The 16,585-nt window shown below is 43.8% G+C and overlaps 1 protein-coding gene across 2 annotated transcripts in view; it reads right to left on the bottom strand.

Annotated features, from left to right (window-relative positions):
- Positions 1-9,557: 9,557 nt before the first annotated feature.
- efnb2a (ephrin-B2a) overlaps positions 9,558-16,585 on the bottom strand; it is a 31,044-nt gene continuing 24,016 nt past the window's right edge. For both annotated transcript variants that reach the window (XM_037789913.1, XM_037789911.1), the window contains 2 exons: positions 15,553-15,663; positions 9,558-13,648 (listed from right to left, as the gene is read on the bottom strand). In XM_037789913.1, coding sequence (XP_037645841.1) covers positions 13,242-13,648; positions 15,553-15,663 — 518 coding nt within the window. In that variant the 3' untranslated portion in view covers positions 9,558-13,241. The remainder of the gene's footprint in view (positions 13,649-15,552; positions 15,664-16,585) is intronic.

The following is a 16,585-nucleotide window of genomic DNA, read 5'->3' on the forward strand; positions in this document are numbered from 1 at the left end:
GTTTCTGTGGTACAAACACATAATTTGAACATATTACATGCTACCACCATGTAATGCGCTGTTAAGTGGTCGTGGTCATTTCACGTATCTCTGTGAGATCAGGTTGGCCACACTGTTACACTGTACTGGGTGACGTGTTCCTTCATTACCATGAACACACTATTTGACTCAATCTCACATACACCGTCCTGCTGCCACAAATACTCACTAGAGCACCAAATACGGATCAATTCACTGCTGTTCTCCTGTTTGAGTAACATTTGATAAAAACTAGTGTCCAGCTGTTTTAGGAAATCTGTTGAAAAATGGAATTATATACTATGCTGTATGTGTGACCTGTTTTCAAATGAATAATAGGGTTTGGAGAACACAATATTTTGGGAAATGGGAGTTTTCTCAGTGAAACATAATGAAAGTCTCACCCCTGCTACAAAAACATCTCCAAAACAACAACATCAGTGTGTTTGTGTGTGTGTGTGTGTGTTTGTGTGTGTGTGTGTGTGTGTGTGTGTGTTTGTGTGTGTTTCACCACTGGGACAGCAGCAGAGCAGCGAACTTCACACAGTGCGGTGGCTCCTCTGGGTCCATTATGGAGGGACTGACACAGTTCTAATGATGCTTGGTGTGACTCCGTCAACAAAGGTAGCTGAGCAGTTCAAGGCAAAGGAGAGTCCCATGACAACAGGGTGACTGACAGCTCCTGGGTAGTTAAGGACAGCGGGAAGGAGGGGCTCCTGCACCGACGCACCCCTTGATTTGTTGTCAGTGAGCTTGATTGACATGTGATGGTGACATAGACTCAGCTCAGTTCATTTCAAAGTCCCACCCTCAGTTGGTAGAACCATGAGATCAGACAGGCTAAACTGTTAGAATACAGATATTAAAGGATCAGCTCACATGTTTTTTTTCTACTTTCTACTAATCGTGCAGATAGTTTTATTTTTGAGATGTTTCTGTTTATGGTGCTCAAAGAATCCAAAATGACAAAAATGTAACAGCAAACATGTCTCTCCAGAAACGACCTCGCTGTAATCTCTTTTAATTGTAACTACTTTCTACTTTCTCTCTGAACTGAATAGCTCAGTTCAGGTCTGTTCTGACCACCTAGATGAAAGCATTTTGTTCAAATGCCTGAAACGACCTGTTGTGACCGTGAGAATAATGACTGTTGTTTTTCAGAAGCAAAGGTAGCGTGGTTATAAGTAAACCTCTTATGTCGTATGCACAGGGTCTGAAATTAACTTTTTTCACTTCTTGCAGCAGGTAAGTATTTTTTTTTTTATCTGCCTCTTTTGAAATCTCTACGCTAAATGAAGGAATAACACTTTAGATCTGATGTCATTCAATGTTCGATATTTTACATAAAAAAATACATGATTTGATTAATACCCACCCAGCGCTCAGAGTAAGTGATGTGGTGACGTATAATAAAGAGTGAAAGAGACACACAGGGCAGGTGGGAGGGGAGGTGGGTGGGTATTTTTCGTGCTTTTTTCTTACTAATGTCCAGCAACACGTGACGCGCGCGTCAATTTCCACTCCAGTCTTTTCAAAATAAAACTACTTAGTTAGGTCTAAGAAAAGATCAGGGCTTGGGGTTAAATAACACTGGAAGTAGTGTAACTCAAGTACGGAAGTTAAGTGACAAAAACTAATCAGATAGCTTTAGGAAAAGATCATGGTTTGGGTTAAAATAACTTAAGTATGGAAGTTCCGTGACAAATAAATCAACTTTGACTTCTGGTTTCACACGGGACACGGACACCAGTCTCCTCCCTATGCAACGTTCGCCTCTCTCTATACTTCCTGGTTCACAATTACGTGGATTCCATATGAATTGATTTCATGCTGACTATCACGGAAAAAACGTGAAATTTGTGTCTATGTACACGAATCAATAATGAACTTTAAGCACATGTTAACTACGACCGAAAAGTGACGCCGAGGGGTATATCTTATACTATTTTATTCATTTTGTACATCTTTATGCAGATCTTCATGTTGACTCTCAAATGAAACTGAAGTGAATGAAATCCTTTTATCATTAGTGGGTGTCTTAAAGTGGAGTTACTTACCTCACCAAATGATTTATTATATATGTAATATATTTGACAAAAAACACAAATTAAAAGTTTGGAATTTGATATACAAAGGAGTTATGTGTGTTTTAATGATAGCTGAGTGAGACAAGATGAAATACTAATATGAGTTAATACATAGTACACATTTAGCCACTAACATCACTATCACTTCTGTCAGTGCTCGTCCCTGTAGAGGTTCAGCCCGTTCTCATTCCCAGGGCGTGAAATACCGGGACTTTCCGGGCCCCAAAGGTTACTATAGTGGTTTTGATGCCAAAAGTAAAATGACGCCAAGGGGCACGGGAATGTGTTTAGAGTTTCACTATGTCAGACAGACAGTCACATGTTTGTATGACTAAATGTGAAAATAGACAAAGAGGAAGGGTGATTTTGGGTTGTGACGTGTGATCAAAATGTCAGGAACGTGGGAGGATGACGGAGAAAATGAGGCCTAATTACAGGCTGGGAATAGGTAAAGCCAGTCGAAGAGGCACGGTTAGAGGATTAAGTGATTTCAAAGCTCGATTGTTTTGTTCCTTTCTCGACACGTAACAGTGTGAGCCACAGATGCTAACACCTTCTATTCATCCACACAAAGGAGAGGGGTGGAGCTGTCTGTCTGTACAATACCAGAGCAGAGCAACAGGTGAGGGAAAACACATTTTTGAGAAGTGTGTGTACATGTGCGGTCGGGCCCGCTCGTCCATTAGCTGAAGGTGTTGGCTGTATTTACATACCTCTGTGGCATGTCAACAAGGTCACCGCCACCACCCAAACGTTTATGAGTAAGAACAGCATCTTAAACTGAAACTCTCTGTTTGGTAGTGTTTCATATTCATCGCCAGCCAGGACACTTTGAGAACTTAAAGACGTACTGTTGTACTTAACTCTGCCGAGAGAAATTCCTCACTTACCATTATATCTTTTATTCAAACAGACCTGGGATGCTCACTCATCAGGTGGAAACAAACAGCGCTCCAAACGAATGCTAATGTTGCTCAGTATCCGGATGTGTAAATTGTTTTAGTCTTTTAGCAGCTTGTTCTGCTTACCACAAGTTTCCAAAAATCATTTAATGCTGCAAGACGTTGTCCTCAGTCCTTCTAAAAGCTACTGTCCATGTTAAGTGTGTTTGAATTGTGCTTCTCTAATGCTACCTGTTTACAGAGGATGCTAAACTAACAGAGACATGGTTGAATGCAGCAAAATGTGACTGATGTAATGTGTATAATGAGGACCACCAACAGTCTACTGTTCATGTAAAATCCTCATTGGCATGACGAACATCTGCCACGTGAGCACACCCACCAGTGGAATCCATATTCCTGGATGAGTCACACGGCAGGAGTCAAGTTTCTGTGGGATCATCTTCTTATTGTAGGAGGTTGGTGCGCCCATATGACTTATTTGTTTACTCCCTCCACATGAGAAACTGGGATGGAACTCCACATTCACATTCACACAACAGCCCATTCTCACTCCCAACTCATCCAATACCGACGCTTTGTCAGTGGGACCCTTTAGTGTCTCTATGAGACGCACCAGGCTTTCAACTAACTCCAATGTAAACCCATCCACGCCAGTATTAGACGGTCGGAGCAACTAACGTAGTGTAAAGAGTGAGACTGGATGGGTCAAACAAACCCAGACTTTGACCCAGGAGACCCATGTGAAACCAAGTCACGTAACTTACCTACTTACCTAGCGCCAGTTACATAACAAATGTCCTTATTTTACATAAAAAGAAGACTAACTTTATGCAACAAACTTATTTTTAACCCAAACCATGCTCTTGTCCTAAACCTCACCAAGTTCTTTTGTTTCCCAAATAAACCTACATTGGAAGTTTATGCATGTAGTGACTCACCATCACTGACAAGTCCAAAACTGAAATATGAATATATTGTTACGCTCATCGCAACCTCTACTTCTTCTACTGTGTTTCCTGGTGGATTACAGCCATGTGTAAAGCATAACCTGTAGGCTAGTGTCAACTTCTGACCAAACTACGTTATACCCTAGTTTATGTGCTCCAAACCAGTTGACGGAGACACGCCTAATTTGCATTTCCTTTTTGCAACATTTCAATAGTTCGCTTAAAATTCACTTGACAATTGAAAGGAAACGGAAACTGACACGGCATCCCTGACACTTCCAAAACTGACGCTAGAGGGGTACCTATAGAGCGTCAAGCATATAGGGCCGCCACTGAGCAGGCGGCGGTATTTGATGAGTCGGGAGAGAGAATGTTGGACACCACAGTATGCATGACTGGGTTATTAACTAACTCAGTGGAGCTTATCTGTGCAACGAGTCCAGTGCTTCTTTCTGCCCACGGATGCTGCAGAGGAACATCAAACCCAGTGTGCATCTTGGATCACACAGGGATTTTCTCCAGTGATCGACGTGTGTGCATATATATCTTGAAGTTGTTATGTTAGTATGCAAAAAGAGTTCTCAGATGTTTTTTCATTTTTTTTTCATTTTTCTCCCTCTCCTCCCCCCCCAAAAAAACAAGATATGTACAGTATGCCAACACACACCGGTCTGCATTCAAAGCAGCCTCCAGAGAGATTTCATCCTACTCAAACAACTCTAACCAAAGTCCCAGCGGGTGTCTCTTCCTACCAAACATACTCAACGTTGACACAGGAACCTCCTGGGCATTTAAGATACTGGCCCTCTGGTTCTGAACAATGTTAAATTACAGACATGTGGAGAGAGGTTAAGAGCCTAAAAACCTGACTACTCCCCCATGATAAACCCTTCAGCTTCCTCAAAACGAAAAAACCCATTAAACACCCGCAACGCCTCGTCGCCTCTCAACAGCACTCCGCGGTCCAAGGCATGAAAGCGAGGGAGATAAAACGGAAACGTTAAATAGGAAAAACATCAGAAAGTTTTTTTCTCCCCCCCCACCACCCTCCCTCCCTCCTTTTCCTCTTCCTCATCAAAGTGTGTGAGCGAGACGCGAGCGAGATGACGGACCACCATGAGAGAGCGAGCGAGCGATGGGAGCCTCACAATTTGTTTTCTCTTTTTGTTTCCTGCTTCTTTTTTTTTTCATCTTGGCTTCTCAGGCAGTTTTCTTTTTTTTTTTTGTGATAAACAGTCAAGAGCTGAGATGCGGTGCCGTGAAGATATTTTCATTTTCAGAGCTGCAGCCTCATAAACAGAAGGCTGTGGAGACAATGTGGTTAGAAATGATGAATATATAGCCAGTGGCTTTAATATCCCTAATACTTGTGATGTGGCAAAGAATAGAGCGACGCATTAGATAATAATGAAAAAGAAGAAAAAGGATGGTGAGTTTCCAACTCTGAGGTTTTTATGCTCCATTAGGATTCTTTTAGCCGTAATGTTTCTCTCAGGACTAACAAGGCAGCTTTTTATAGTTAGGGCCTATCGTTTCGAGGTGCTGAGTGTCAAAATACTGAGGTCGCTAAAATAACAGAAAGACCTGCAATGCAGTAATCCATCAATGCAAAGCAGGTGTTGAGTAAACCACACATTGGCTAAGGCTTACATATATGTATGGACCAGACCAGCATCGCGTCATCGCCAAGGCCGTGTCACATTAAACAGGAAACTGCTGAAAAGCTGTTGTGTAGCAGGTTAACCGAGGCGTTCACACTGAGATTTGAAGAACATTATGATACATGAATAATCACTGTCAGTGTGGTAAATGGCAAGACAAAAGATGTTGTGACAGTTACCACTGATGGATAAGTTAGCCTAGCTAGCTTCAGTGGGAGGCTGCTGCAGTACAGTCATACAGTATAGCAGACTGTCATCTCCAACTATATATCAGCCTATAGATCAAACAGCTGGCTGTTAATACGTTGGTTATTTTACAGACAACACGTAGCCTAACGGGATTCAGTCAGATATGTATAGATCGTCACTGGGGGGGAGACTGAAGGAACATGGCGGCGATCAACCTTCATTTATTAGTCTGAGGTATCACAAATGCTCAGGTTCAGGCAAGATTGCAAAACAATTATTAGACGTGTATAAATCAAACGTTTGTTTAATGTCAAATTGCATTGACATTATGGGATATCTGTTTTCTATCCCCCAAAAGGGGGCGTGGTGATTTGATTTCTTGCCGTGTGAAACTTTAGCCAGCAACCAGTTAGCTTAACTTAGCCTAGCACAAAGACTGAAAACGGGGAAGCAAGCTAGTTAATACGTAGCCGACCAAAAGTGTATGAATAAAACAAACACACACATGGTTGCATCGTGGTTATATCATGTTACTCACTCAGACTCATTTTGTAAACCTTGGACAGAGTGACGCTAGCTGTTTCCCCCATACTTCTAGTCTCTAAGCTAATATGTTGTAAAATGTTTTAGAAATGGCCGTTGTTCCCCTTTAAAGGCATTTCAGTATTTCTCAAAATGTCAACTATTTTAAGGCCAGGGTAGGCCTATGTTTGTGAGGTGTCATCTCAATTTATTCATCCATAAAATTGTGGAAATGGAATGGGAGTGGTGTGGCCAAATGGCAGAGTTGAAGAATACTAATACAAAGAATACGTTCTAGCCACAGTATAAGGAACCTCCTCTGATAGGCTGATACCTCCAACCTTGTTGCAAGGTTTTAATCTCAAGTTCATTGGTTCAACCTTTTTTCAGAAAGCAAATACAGACCCAGTGACCGAGTGTTGATGCTAAAATAAAGCCCTAATCTAGACTTGGTCAAGAAAGCTGGCTAGCTGGATGCTTGGCTGTCACAGCTATAATCTTGCCTGTTGCTCGATTTCCTGGCATACAGACTCTTTTGGCTGAACAGTTATGGCGGTGAGCTGATGGGCTGTAGGAGAGAGATTTGGTGGCTCGATGACTGGCGCTAGCTAGCTTGTCTGGCCTGCTATGGCTGTGTCTCTGCCTGGCTATATTTTGGCAGGTTGTCCTCCTGACTCACTGGCAGCATGGCCGGTTATACAGTCTAGTTGCCTGGATATATTGGCTGACGAAACAACGAGACTGACTCATCGGCTTAGTGACAGTTTGGCCCAGTGCTGGTTCTGTTTCAGAGAGCAACCATCATCCCACTGATAGGAAACAGGATCCCTTAATCACTGCCTCCATATTACATCAACAAAGAGTGGGCCATACTACACACAGCAGACACACCTTCGCTACTCGCTATACCGTGTACTGACACTCACTGTGTTGGGATGCTGTGTTCACACGATGAGCGACACAGAAGCTACAAACTGACAGCCAACAGTTCTCGCTGCGGGACGGCCGTGACGTGCTGCAAATCAAACTCGAGCGGATCTCAACTTTTTTCAGCGTTCCAATGGCGCACTGAAGCCAACAATATCAGGGAACAATTTACTTATATTTATTTATGTGCCTTCTGTACGATCAATTATGCCAAAAGTGCTGTAATGTATAATAATTTGACCATTTTGTGGCGCTTACAATTAGTAGTTGGTTTTAGTCTGTGCTGTCTCATTTTAATCCTACGTTTGTGTTTACGCATCTCTTGTCACGTGATCTCTTTCCAGCCAATCATGCTTTGTGTAGGGTGTGATGTTTATGAACGCGACTGAACGCGAGCACAGCTGCTCGATGCTCATATTTGAAGAGAGTTTGCACGAGAGATAGCTTTGAATGCACCAGTAAGCTCAGTTATTTATTTAATTAGCTTAGTTTATGGCCTTAAAGGTCTAGTGTGTAGGATCTGGCGGTATATGGCGGTGAGGTGAGGAGATTGCAACCAACTGAAGCCTCTCCCGTGCGCCAAGCGTGTTGGAGAGCTACGGTGGCCGATGCAAAAACACGAATGGCCCTTTCTAGAGCCATCCAGAGCAGAGTCAGTGCGTAGAGTGTATGTGGGACGTGAGTGGTGAAGCAAGAGAGAGAGAGAGAGAGAGCGTTGTCGACTCCGGCCCAAGCAGGAGAAGTTAACAGTGTTTGGTTTGTCCGTTCTGGTCTACTGTAAAAACATGGCGGAGCAACTAGACTCCATGGAGAGAGGACCCGCCCCGTATATAGATATACACAGCTCACTCTAAGGTAACGAAAACATAACAATTATTTTTTATCAAGGAGTAAATTTTCCTCAAAAGCCGATCATTTTAAGCCTCTGGTACAATAGTTTGACATTTCCCATCTGGCAACGCTGCCAGTGCTATTCAACAACGTAACTATGTTGAGCACTTGAGCAACATTTCAACAGCGACTCGCTGACAGTGTAGCTTGTCACGCTTGGCTTGGCACGCTAGGTTGTTATGGTCCGCACCAGAGTTTGATTAAATGGACTACATGTTTATGTTGGCGCCTTAAGACCCTGACCGGTGCCTCCGGTTTGCTACATTTTATCTATGAGTAATCGTTAACTCGTCATCTACATATAATGCATCCAACACATGACACACATGGACACAGACGATTGGCATTGTCAGAGAGAGAACTAGTGAAATTTCTTAATACCGATGCAAACCCGGCTTCAACCTGAAGTCAGGTAGCAGAAAACTATTACAAACTCTGGGCATGGAGTCTGAAAGACGTGGCTATTTACCAGACAGGGTTAAATGAAAGTAAAGTGTAGAATCCAGTGTTTTGGAGGCTTGAGCCCATTTTAGGGAATAAAAGTCAGGATGTTTCATCTGTTCTCCATCAGTTTTACTATTCTTTTTGATATCTGTCTGCAGTATCCCTTTAGTGTTACAGCATACAGTAGTTTTTAAAAAGTGTGCTTCCAAAATTGTGGGCAACAGTGTGAGGAAGGTCCTCACACTGTTTCATCATGATAATGCCCCCGACGTGCACAGAGCCAGCTCTATAAAGGAATGTTTTTTCCAGCTTGAATGGCCTGCACAGAGCCCTGAACTCAACCCCATCCAACACCTTTGAGATGAACTATGAGTCGGGCCTGATCACCAACATCAGTGTTGGACCTCACTAATGCTCTTGTGGCTGAATAGCCAGGATTTTAAACAGAAGAGAACTTTTGCAACTCATATTTCACGTGTGTTGTTGGTCCAGTCGTTGTGAAACAGCACCAGAAGCTAATGACATTTCCTGTTTTACAAAACAAACACGAGAACGACCAAAAGGACACGCACTTCCTCTTCGTACCCGAAGTTCCCCGAACTATGAAACTCTACTGAGGTGTAGAAGACTGGAGGCTGTTATAGCAGCACAGTAAAGCCTCGTCCACACCGGTAACGTCAGGAGCAAAAAATCTGTTTTCTTATTTCAGTTCTTCTAAAAGTAAAATGTTCAATGTGCAGATGTGATTTCTCTTCTTTTTTTTCCCCAAAAACATCATGTAAATGACAGTATTGGCCACATGGAGCCTGAGGCGGTGGATGGATGGATGAAGTGGGAGTGATTGTACACTGAGAGAAATCAGTAAATGAAACTGTCTTTTACTGTCAAGTCGTGTGAAACGATGAACCATTATTTATTCATGCGGTATGAAAGCAGCAGAACAAAGCAACACAGGCAGACAGCGCGTCCATAGGAAAAACATTTTATTGAAAAACATTTTCAGTTTGTAACAGACTGGTGGAATGTGTGTCATTTATCCTCACTTTGAACTTTGTTTTAAATTTTTGAATGTTAAAACCATTTTTCACAGCCTGGCCATCTCATACTGCAAGGAAGGGGGGAGAAGAGGGCTACAGCCACCCGGTGACCATGACATGACTAAAGAAAACCAGGGGCAGACCAACAAACAATGCAAATATAATACTGTGTTACTTACAAACTGGACTGAAGTTAAATCATAAACAGAACAAAAAAAAAGAAAAGAAAAGAAAAGAAACTAATTCAATAAATATTTATGGTACACACTTATGGCACAAATATGCAGCAGTCGGTTTGGCAACTTTTTCTCTCATTTTTTTTAAAAACCAAATTACCATGGAAACAGTGCAAAAGGGGAGGGAGTGGGGAGGACACGGGCTTTCCATCGAGCACTAGCTAAAATACATAGCAAAAAATTCAAATTTTATACAAAACATCTTACTTTAAGAGTTTATAAAAAAATGTTTTTATTGGGTTCTGGTCAATATTTACATAAGCTATTTACCAAAAAAGTAGTATGCTCTGTTTTTACTGAAGTGTATTCCATTTTTTCTGTACTTTTTTTTCCTTTTACTTTCCTAAAAAGGTGAATAAGGCTATTGTAACAACCCAGGATCCATATACAATACAAACATTAATGTATTTACAGTTTTCTTACCTACAGAAGTACGGTGCAAAATTACTGAGTCAAGTGACCAAGGGCTGACCATACGAGCAAGGCATTTTACAGTAGCCTGAGGTGCTTCTCCTAGCCTTTGTGCTAAGACTCTCACAGCATCGCTACGAACATTTTCAGAACAGCTTTGACCCAGAACCTGGTCAATGTTGGGAGAGCGTTAGTCAAGAGGCAGCTAAGAAAAGGACGTCAGATTCAAATAAACTAATAAGATTGTCATATTCTGCCGCAGACAGACAGCAACTAAACAGCTGATTTCTCTGTTGGATGTGTGTGTGTATCTTTTTTTTCCATCTTTTCTTTAAATACCTGTTCAGGTGTGATATATATGCTTTTTTTAATGGTTTCATTTTTCACAGTTTACCTTTGTACTACGGCACATGGTTAGAACAGAAAAAAGGTTCAAATAATACTACAAAGAATGCAGGAAATAAAAACTAACAGCAGGCTTGTGTGACGTACTTTGCTAGTTTTGTGTCATTTTGTTTGTTGTTACATCTTTCAGTGGTTAAGAACACTTTCCATAGGTTTTTTTTTTTTTCTCAGAATTGATTAAAAAAATAAATAAGAATTGCATATTTGCAGATTTTGTAGCCTCTTAGAGGCACAAACCTCAGATCATACAAGGCTTGGCTTTTCGGTGAAATTTGATGTTCTTTAATGATGATAATGGGCTGATACATGCTATGGGAACAGCTTAAGTCACGACTAGGATATTAAGCCAAAGATATTAATGAAGGTGAAGTCACTGAAATATGGACTTGCTCAACACGCACGCGCGCACACACACACACATACGCACATGCACAGAGAACATGGAAGGTGTGTATGAGGAGAGTCGGGGGGCACTGGGTGTTCATGAGAATTATCCTTTGGGAGATGCTACACTGAGTGAGTGTGGGAGACACAGCTACTCTGCCCTTGTGTACACCAATGTGAGCTATTTTGGGTCAGATAAGTCCACTCCCTCGGGTCCGGGGCCGGGGCTGCCCTCCCCTTATAGTCCTCTTTCCCAGGGCCGGGCCCTGTGTCTGTGGACGAGAGCTCATGAAAATACGGGACTCAGCGGGTCGAGAGATATGAAATAATCAAAAACCTAGATTGCATAATGTGCACTTATACCATAATATATTAACATTACTTCTTCTTCTTCTTCTCCATACCGCCTGACAACACCTGTGCTCTATGTGTCTATCATAAATAAATTCTGCTTTTTATTTTACTTTTTTTTCGTAATTTTTCATCTTCGTAATGTCCTGTTTTAAATGTACATCTATTTTGTAAAAAAAAAAAAAGAGAGAGAAGTAAATCAAAGAACTCACAATATGGAAATGCTAATGGAGATTGAGAAACAGTGACAATGTAAGAAGATGTCCCTGTGCTTTTTTTTTTTTTTTAACAAGAATAGAGAGAGCACCGGTGGCCCTTTGGGCATCCTTAATCATCATTGGACCCCAGGGGGTAAACGTTACAGTACCTAGAGCTGTCTCAGCCAGCTACGCTAACCTCAACTTGATCTCGGGCCACTTCTTCTTCTTCACCTGATGCGAAAAACGGCAGTAAGGCGAATTGGATTTCTTATTGCCCCGAACACTTTTCCCGCGTGAAAAGCCCAGGTTGTAGCCCTCACTTACTAAATCTGACGGGATACGGCCGCTCTCCCTCTCTAGTCGTCACTGTGTCTCTCTCTTTGACTGCTGCGAAGAGTGGAGGTACCAAAAAGGGGTTAAAAGTGCTGCTCTATGTATATGAACGTCCTCCACTCTTCCCAGGAGCCCACCTGGGCAGACCTGACATGCGCCCTATTCCCTATAGCGAGAGGGCGCAGAATTGTCAACAAAACAAAAAAACACTCACTCCTTCTTTTCACGCTCTCGCCACTCCTAGCCACCGTCGGGTCACTTTTGTTTGAATGACATGTCACTAAAGGAAAAGAAAAAAAACTCTGAACTACACCAGGATATGAAAACCAAACACAACATCAGTTAAATGTTGACAGTACAAAAAAAAAGGGGAGTTTATTTTTCTTCCTTAAGACCTTCAAGTAACACGTGAAAGAAGTAATTTTTCTGAAAAACATATCTGGGAATGAGGAGAAATCCACACTTAAAAAAACCCAAACAGTTCACATTGACTGGTGAAGACAGTGTGTCTGTGTGTGTGGGTGTGAATGTGTGTATGTGATGGTGAGCATGTGGGTGGCAGGGTGAATGGGTGATCTCCGTGAGTCAGTCAGGAAAGTCCCAGAGAGGATCGCTGTGAGAATCTCTCTCCGACTGCCTAAATCCACAGAGTCTCTCTGGCTAGTGAGCATCAACGGGAGGGCAGCCATTTTTGTGAGTTCACGGTCAGCCCGTAGTATTCTCCCTTACATCTCCTTCTCACTCGCTTTTTTGTCTCTTTCCCTCTCTTTTTTCCAAGCAGTAGTCTCTCTTTAAGGTGAAGCCAAAAAAATTCCTTCCCCTCCTCTCATGCCAGTAAACCTTCACGTCCATACATCCGTCCATCCGTCCATCCGTCCCATCCCAGAAAAAGAAAAAACAACGCTGTGCGTCTAACTTTCTGACACTCAGTTCCCCCAAAAATGCTGGCTGCAGTGCACAAAAGCAAACAGGGAGCAGCACTTGGGGAAAGAAGAGATCGTCCTCTCTATTTCCCAAGAGCCCCAGGGAGCAGCAGCAGCGGCAGCAGCCTTCTCTCCCGTCCGCAACGACTGGGACCAAACCAGAGCAACAAAGGTATCAGCAAAACTTTGATAAAGAAAAAAAGTAGTGACAAAAACATCAGAGACGAGGAGGAGGAGTCGACAGAGAGAGACAGAGAGAGAAAGAGCGAGAGTGATTTGCGGGCGTAGCCGGCGGCGCCGGCCGAAACTAAAAAAACCCGCTCTGCCCGGTATTGTTCCAGTTCGTCTCTTGCTTTCAAAAGTTCCCCCCTCAGACTTTGTAGTAGATGTTGGCCGGGCTCTGAGGCGGCATCTCCTGAACTATGTAGACCGGGTGGCCGTAGTCGCCGCTGACCTTCTCGTAGTGCGGGCAGAAGACGCTGTCAGCAGTCCTGAGCGGGATGATGATGTCGCTGGGCTCCGAGCCGTTATTGTTCCCGCCGCCTCCGCTCCGTTTGGGCGTGGCCAGGGTGCTCAGAGACAGCGTGGTCGCGTGCTGCGGCGAGTGCTTGCGGTGCCGCCGCCGGTACTTGAGCAGCAGCAGGACCAGCATGATGATGATGATGATGAAAATGACGCTGCCCGAAGCGATGCCGACGAAGATGGCCACCTCGGAGCCGATGACGCTGGAGGACTTGCCGCCGTTGTCGTTGTCGTTGCTTTCTCTGGGCGCTACACCTGGAGACAGAGGGGAGAGGAAGGGATGATACAATGAGTAAATGAGCCGTGTGTTCGCAGGCTTGTTTCTCACATACAAGTTCTATTGTCTAAACTTATGCTCTAAACAAACTAGTTTGTACGACATGCGTACCACATCTGAAGGCAGTGGGGTTTATATCTGTTTTAAAAGGCTGCCATTACACAGAGAGACCAAAAATGAAGAAAGCCATTGTGTCAAGAATAAAAAAGAGAACCTCTGGCCAGTTGCTGTGTGAAGTGAGTGTGATTTTGGGATTATCAGCTTTGGAAAGTTATTCTAATGCACAATTGTGACAGCTGGGGGGAGGGGAGGGGAGGGGTGTTGAAGGGGGGCTCAGATGCTGCTCGAGCATCCAAAAAAAAACACTTCAGTTGAAGCTCACTGACGCCTTTTAAAGGAAAGAAAGGGAAGCGGTGTTTTTCGACAGTCTTTTCCTGCCTTTCCCTTTTCATTCTTCACAATCTTTTCATCGTGTCACGGTAAAAAGGTGCAGGGAGCAGGGCCAGCAGCACAGTGGCTGACAGTGACTCCTGCCTATAGAGAGCTTTTGTATAAAAGGTCACATTCGATCGGTGGCTATTCAAATTCAGCCGGTGAAGACTGCAACCTTGAAACTAGGGCAAGCGCAAGCCTGATAGGAGATACAATGGCTGCGGTAGATACAGGCGAACGGCACTTAGATAAATTGCATTTTGAAAGACATAAAATAAAGTAACTTCATTTTCTAACTAACAGCCCCCGGAGGGAAGAAAATAAAGAAAGAAATATTTGATGTCATCATGAGGCATCAATTATGAAAGCCAAGGCTGGGCTCTGACTCCCAGCGATGGACATCCTGGTTCACATCCAACACCTCGAGGGCGGCTGTGTTCTGTCCCCCCCCCCCCCCGGGACAGGAGCGGCCAGGACTACTGCGTCTCCCTGTCGGGCCGCTGCTCTTCTGAGGGCCTCAAAGTGCCTTTGCCGTGGTAGGGGGGAGTGGATACAGGATGGCAGGCAGCCCAAAGCAGGGACCCTTCCGTTGTTTTACAAGGGGATTATGCTGCCTTAGACGCTCAGCCCATAGCACTCTGACGCCCATATGCTGCTGATAGCTGCCGGGATGGACGGATGAGACATAAAAAAAAAAAAGCGGTAGAATGGAGAGAGCAAGATGCTGATGTCTGCAGAGAACGCTGCCAGCATGGATTTAACTGGCCGATCTGCATGTGCAACGTCAGAAACATAAAGAGTCAGGTGAGGTTGGCCCTCAATGAGCCAGGACACGTTGGGGGTTGGGATGGGGTGGGGTTGGGGTGGTCGGGGACTGGAGGACTGTTAATATAGGTCAGCTTGTTTTTGTTCTTGGGCCCTTCCTGTTTCTTTTTTCTCAACACCGCTCGCTGCGGAAATTGCCGGTCTGATTTTCTTGGGAGATTTTTAACTGCAATATAATAGCTAGAGATAAGAGCAGGTCCGCACGTAGCCGTCTGAGTTGTGGTTCGGCGCAGAAACAAGTGCGTGTCTGTACTAAGAAGAGGTCGTTAAAAAGATGGCAGACAGCGATCAGATCATTTTCCTGAAAATGTCACTTGAAGCGGCGGGTTAAGGCTGGAATGGGGCCAACGTGGAGATACCTTCTAAGTCCTTGAGAGGCTGGAGATGCCTATCGGTTTTATGGGCAACATTCAATTACTGGCTGATGAATCGCTGACCTTTCTTTCCTTCACTTTCACACGCACAACTCAGGGACTCTTGAAAACACACACACACACGCCTACTTAGCGCTATCTGCTCTTAGCTGGCCGAACAATCGCCCGCCCCAAATGCCAAGTTGTTTCGATAAATCCTCGACGCAATTACCAATTTCCCGGGGTTTTAAGCTGTGAGTGAGTGATCTCACCTGGTTTCTCCAGCACGTCGTTGGGGTTGTAGGTCTCCTTACCATCGGAGTGCTTGGGGGGATAGGGTACTCTGGTGGGGTTGTCTTTGGGTGAAATAGGATCAGAGGGATCTGAAAAAATGAAGATGAATGAGCATTAATGGGGGATTCTTTGTTGGGGAGTCTGTGTTGTTGATGCTCATGGTAAGGGGATGGGTTCAGATTTTGGGGGAATTTCCATCCCTGTTGTCGTGTGTAGGTTAACTGCTGGTGTTTTGTCTCAACAACAAACCTACATGCGACTACCCGGGAAACACAGAGAGGGAATTTCATACAAAAAAAACAAACCAAAATACCAAAATCTGAACCTCTACATGCTTCAAAAGTGAAGCAGCCACATTATCTTCAACTAGATCCACATAAAAGCATCTTCATGACCCAGAAATGGCTTTAATCAACCATAAGGAGCGGCTAATGGTTGTTTTTGGTTCTGCAGCGGGTCCATTTGGTTCTGAGTGCTGCCAACATGTCTGTCAGTGTATGTGTGGTGGTTCTAATGCTGAGCAGACTCCGACGCAGTCACGCTAAGTCATTCACCGAGCATCTGCTGTCAGAATCACTAGTATTAGTATATATACACACCGTACCAAAATAGTACATTTCATTTAATAAAGCCACTGACTTGTAAGCAACTCTTTGCTTCGCTGATTTTCAGTACTATGAAGCAGCACGAGCAATTTCCAGGACTGTTCAGCACCTGTTCTTTTCTACCTCCCGAGTGCGACGGCTTCGATTAATTCCCTGACCTCAGATTCTCAATAACAACAGGAGCCGGTGTCAACGAGAGAGGGCCGACCCCCAGGAAATGACCACTCTGGGCAGCCGCCGGGGCAGCTGATTTATGAATAATTATCGCTGTAATCAAGAATAGGTTTACTGTGCATGTGTGCTCTGGATGCAGTGTGCAGAATGCCCACTCAGTGTGGACAGTGTGTGAGTGTGTGTGACACATACAGGGTCATGACTCGTGAGAATTATGTTGTTTGTGTGCCTC

This window comes from Sebastes umbrosus, chromosome 13 (genome assembly GCF_015220745.1).
Source record: "Sebastes umbrosus isolate fSebUmb1 chromosome 13, fSebUmb1.pri, whole genome shotgun sequence".
Classification (NCBI taxonomy): domain Eukaryota; kingdom Metazoa; phylum Chordata; class Actinopteri; order Perciformes; family Sebastidae; genus Sebastes; species Sebastes umbrosus.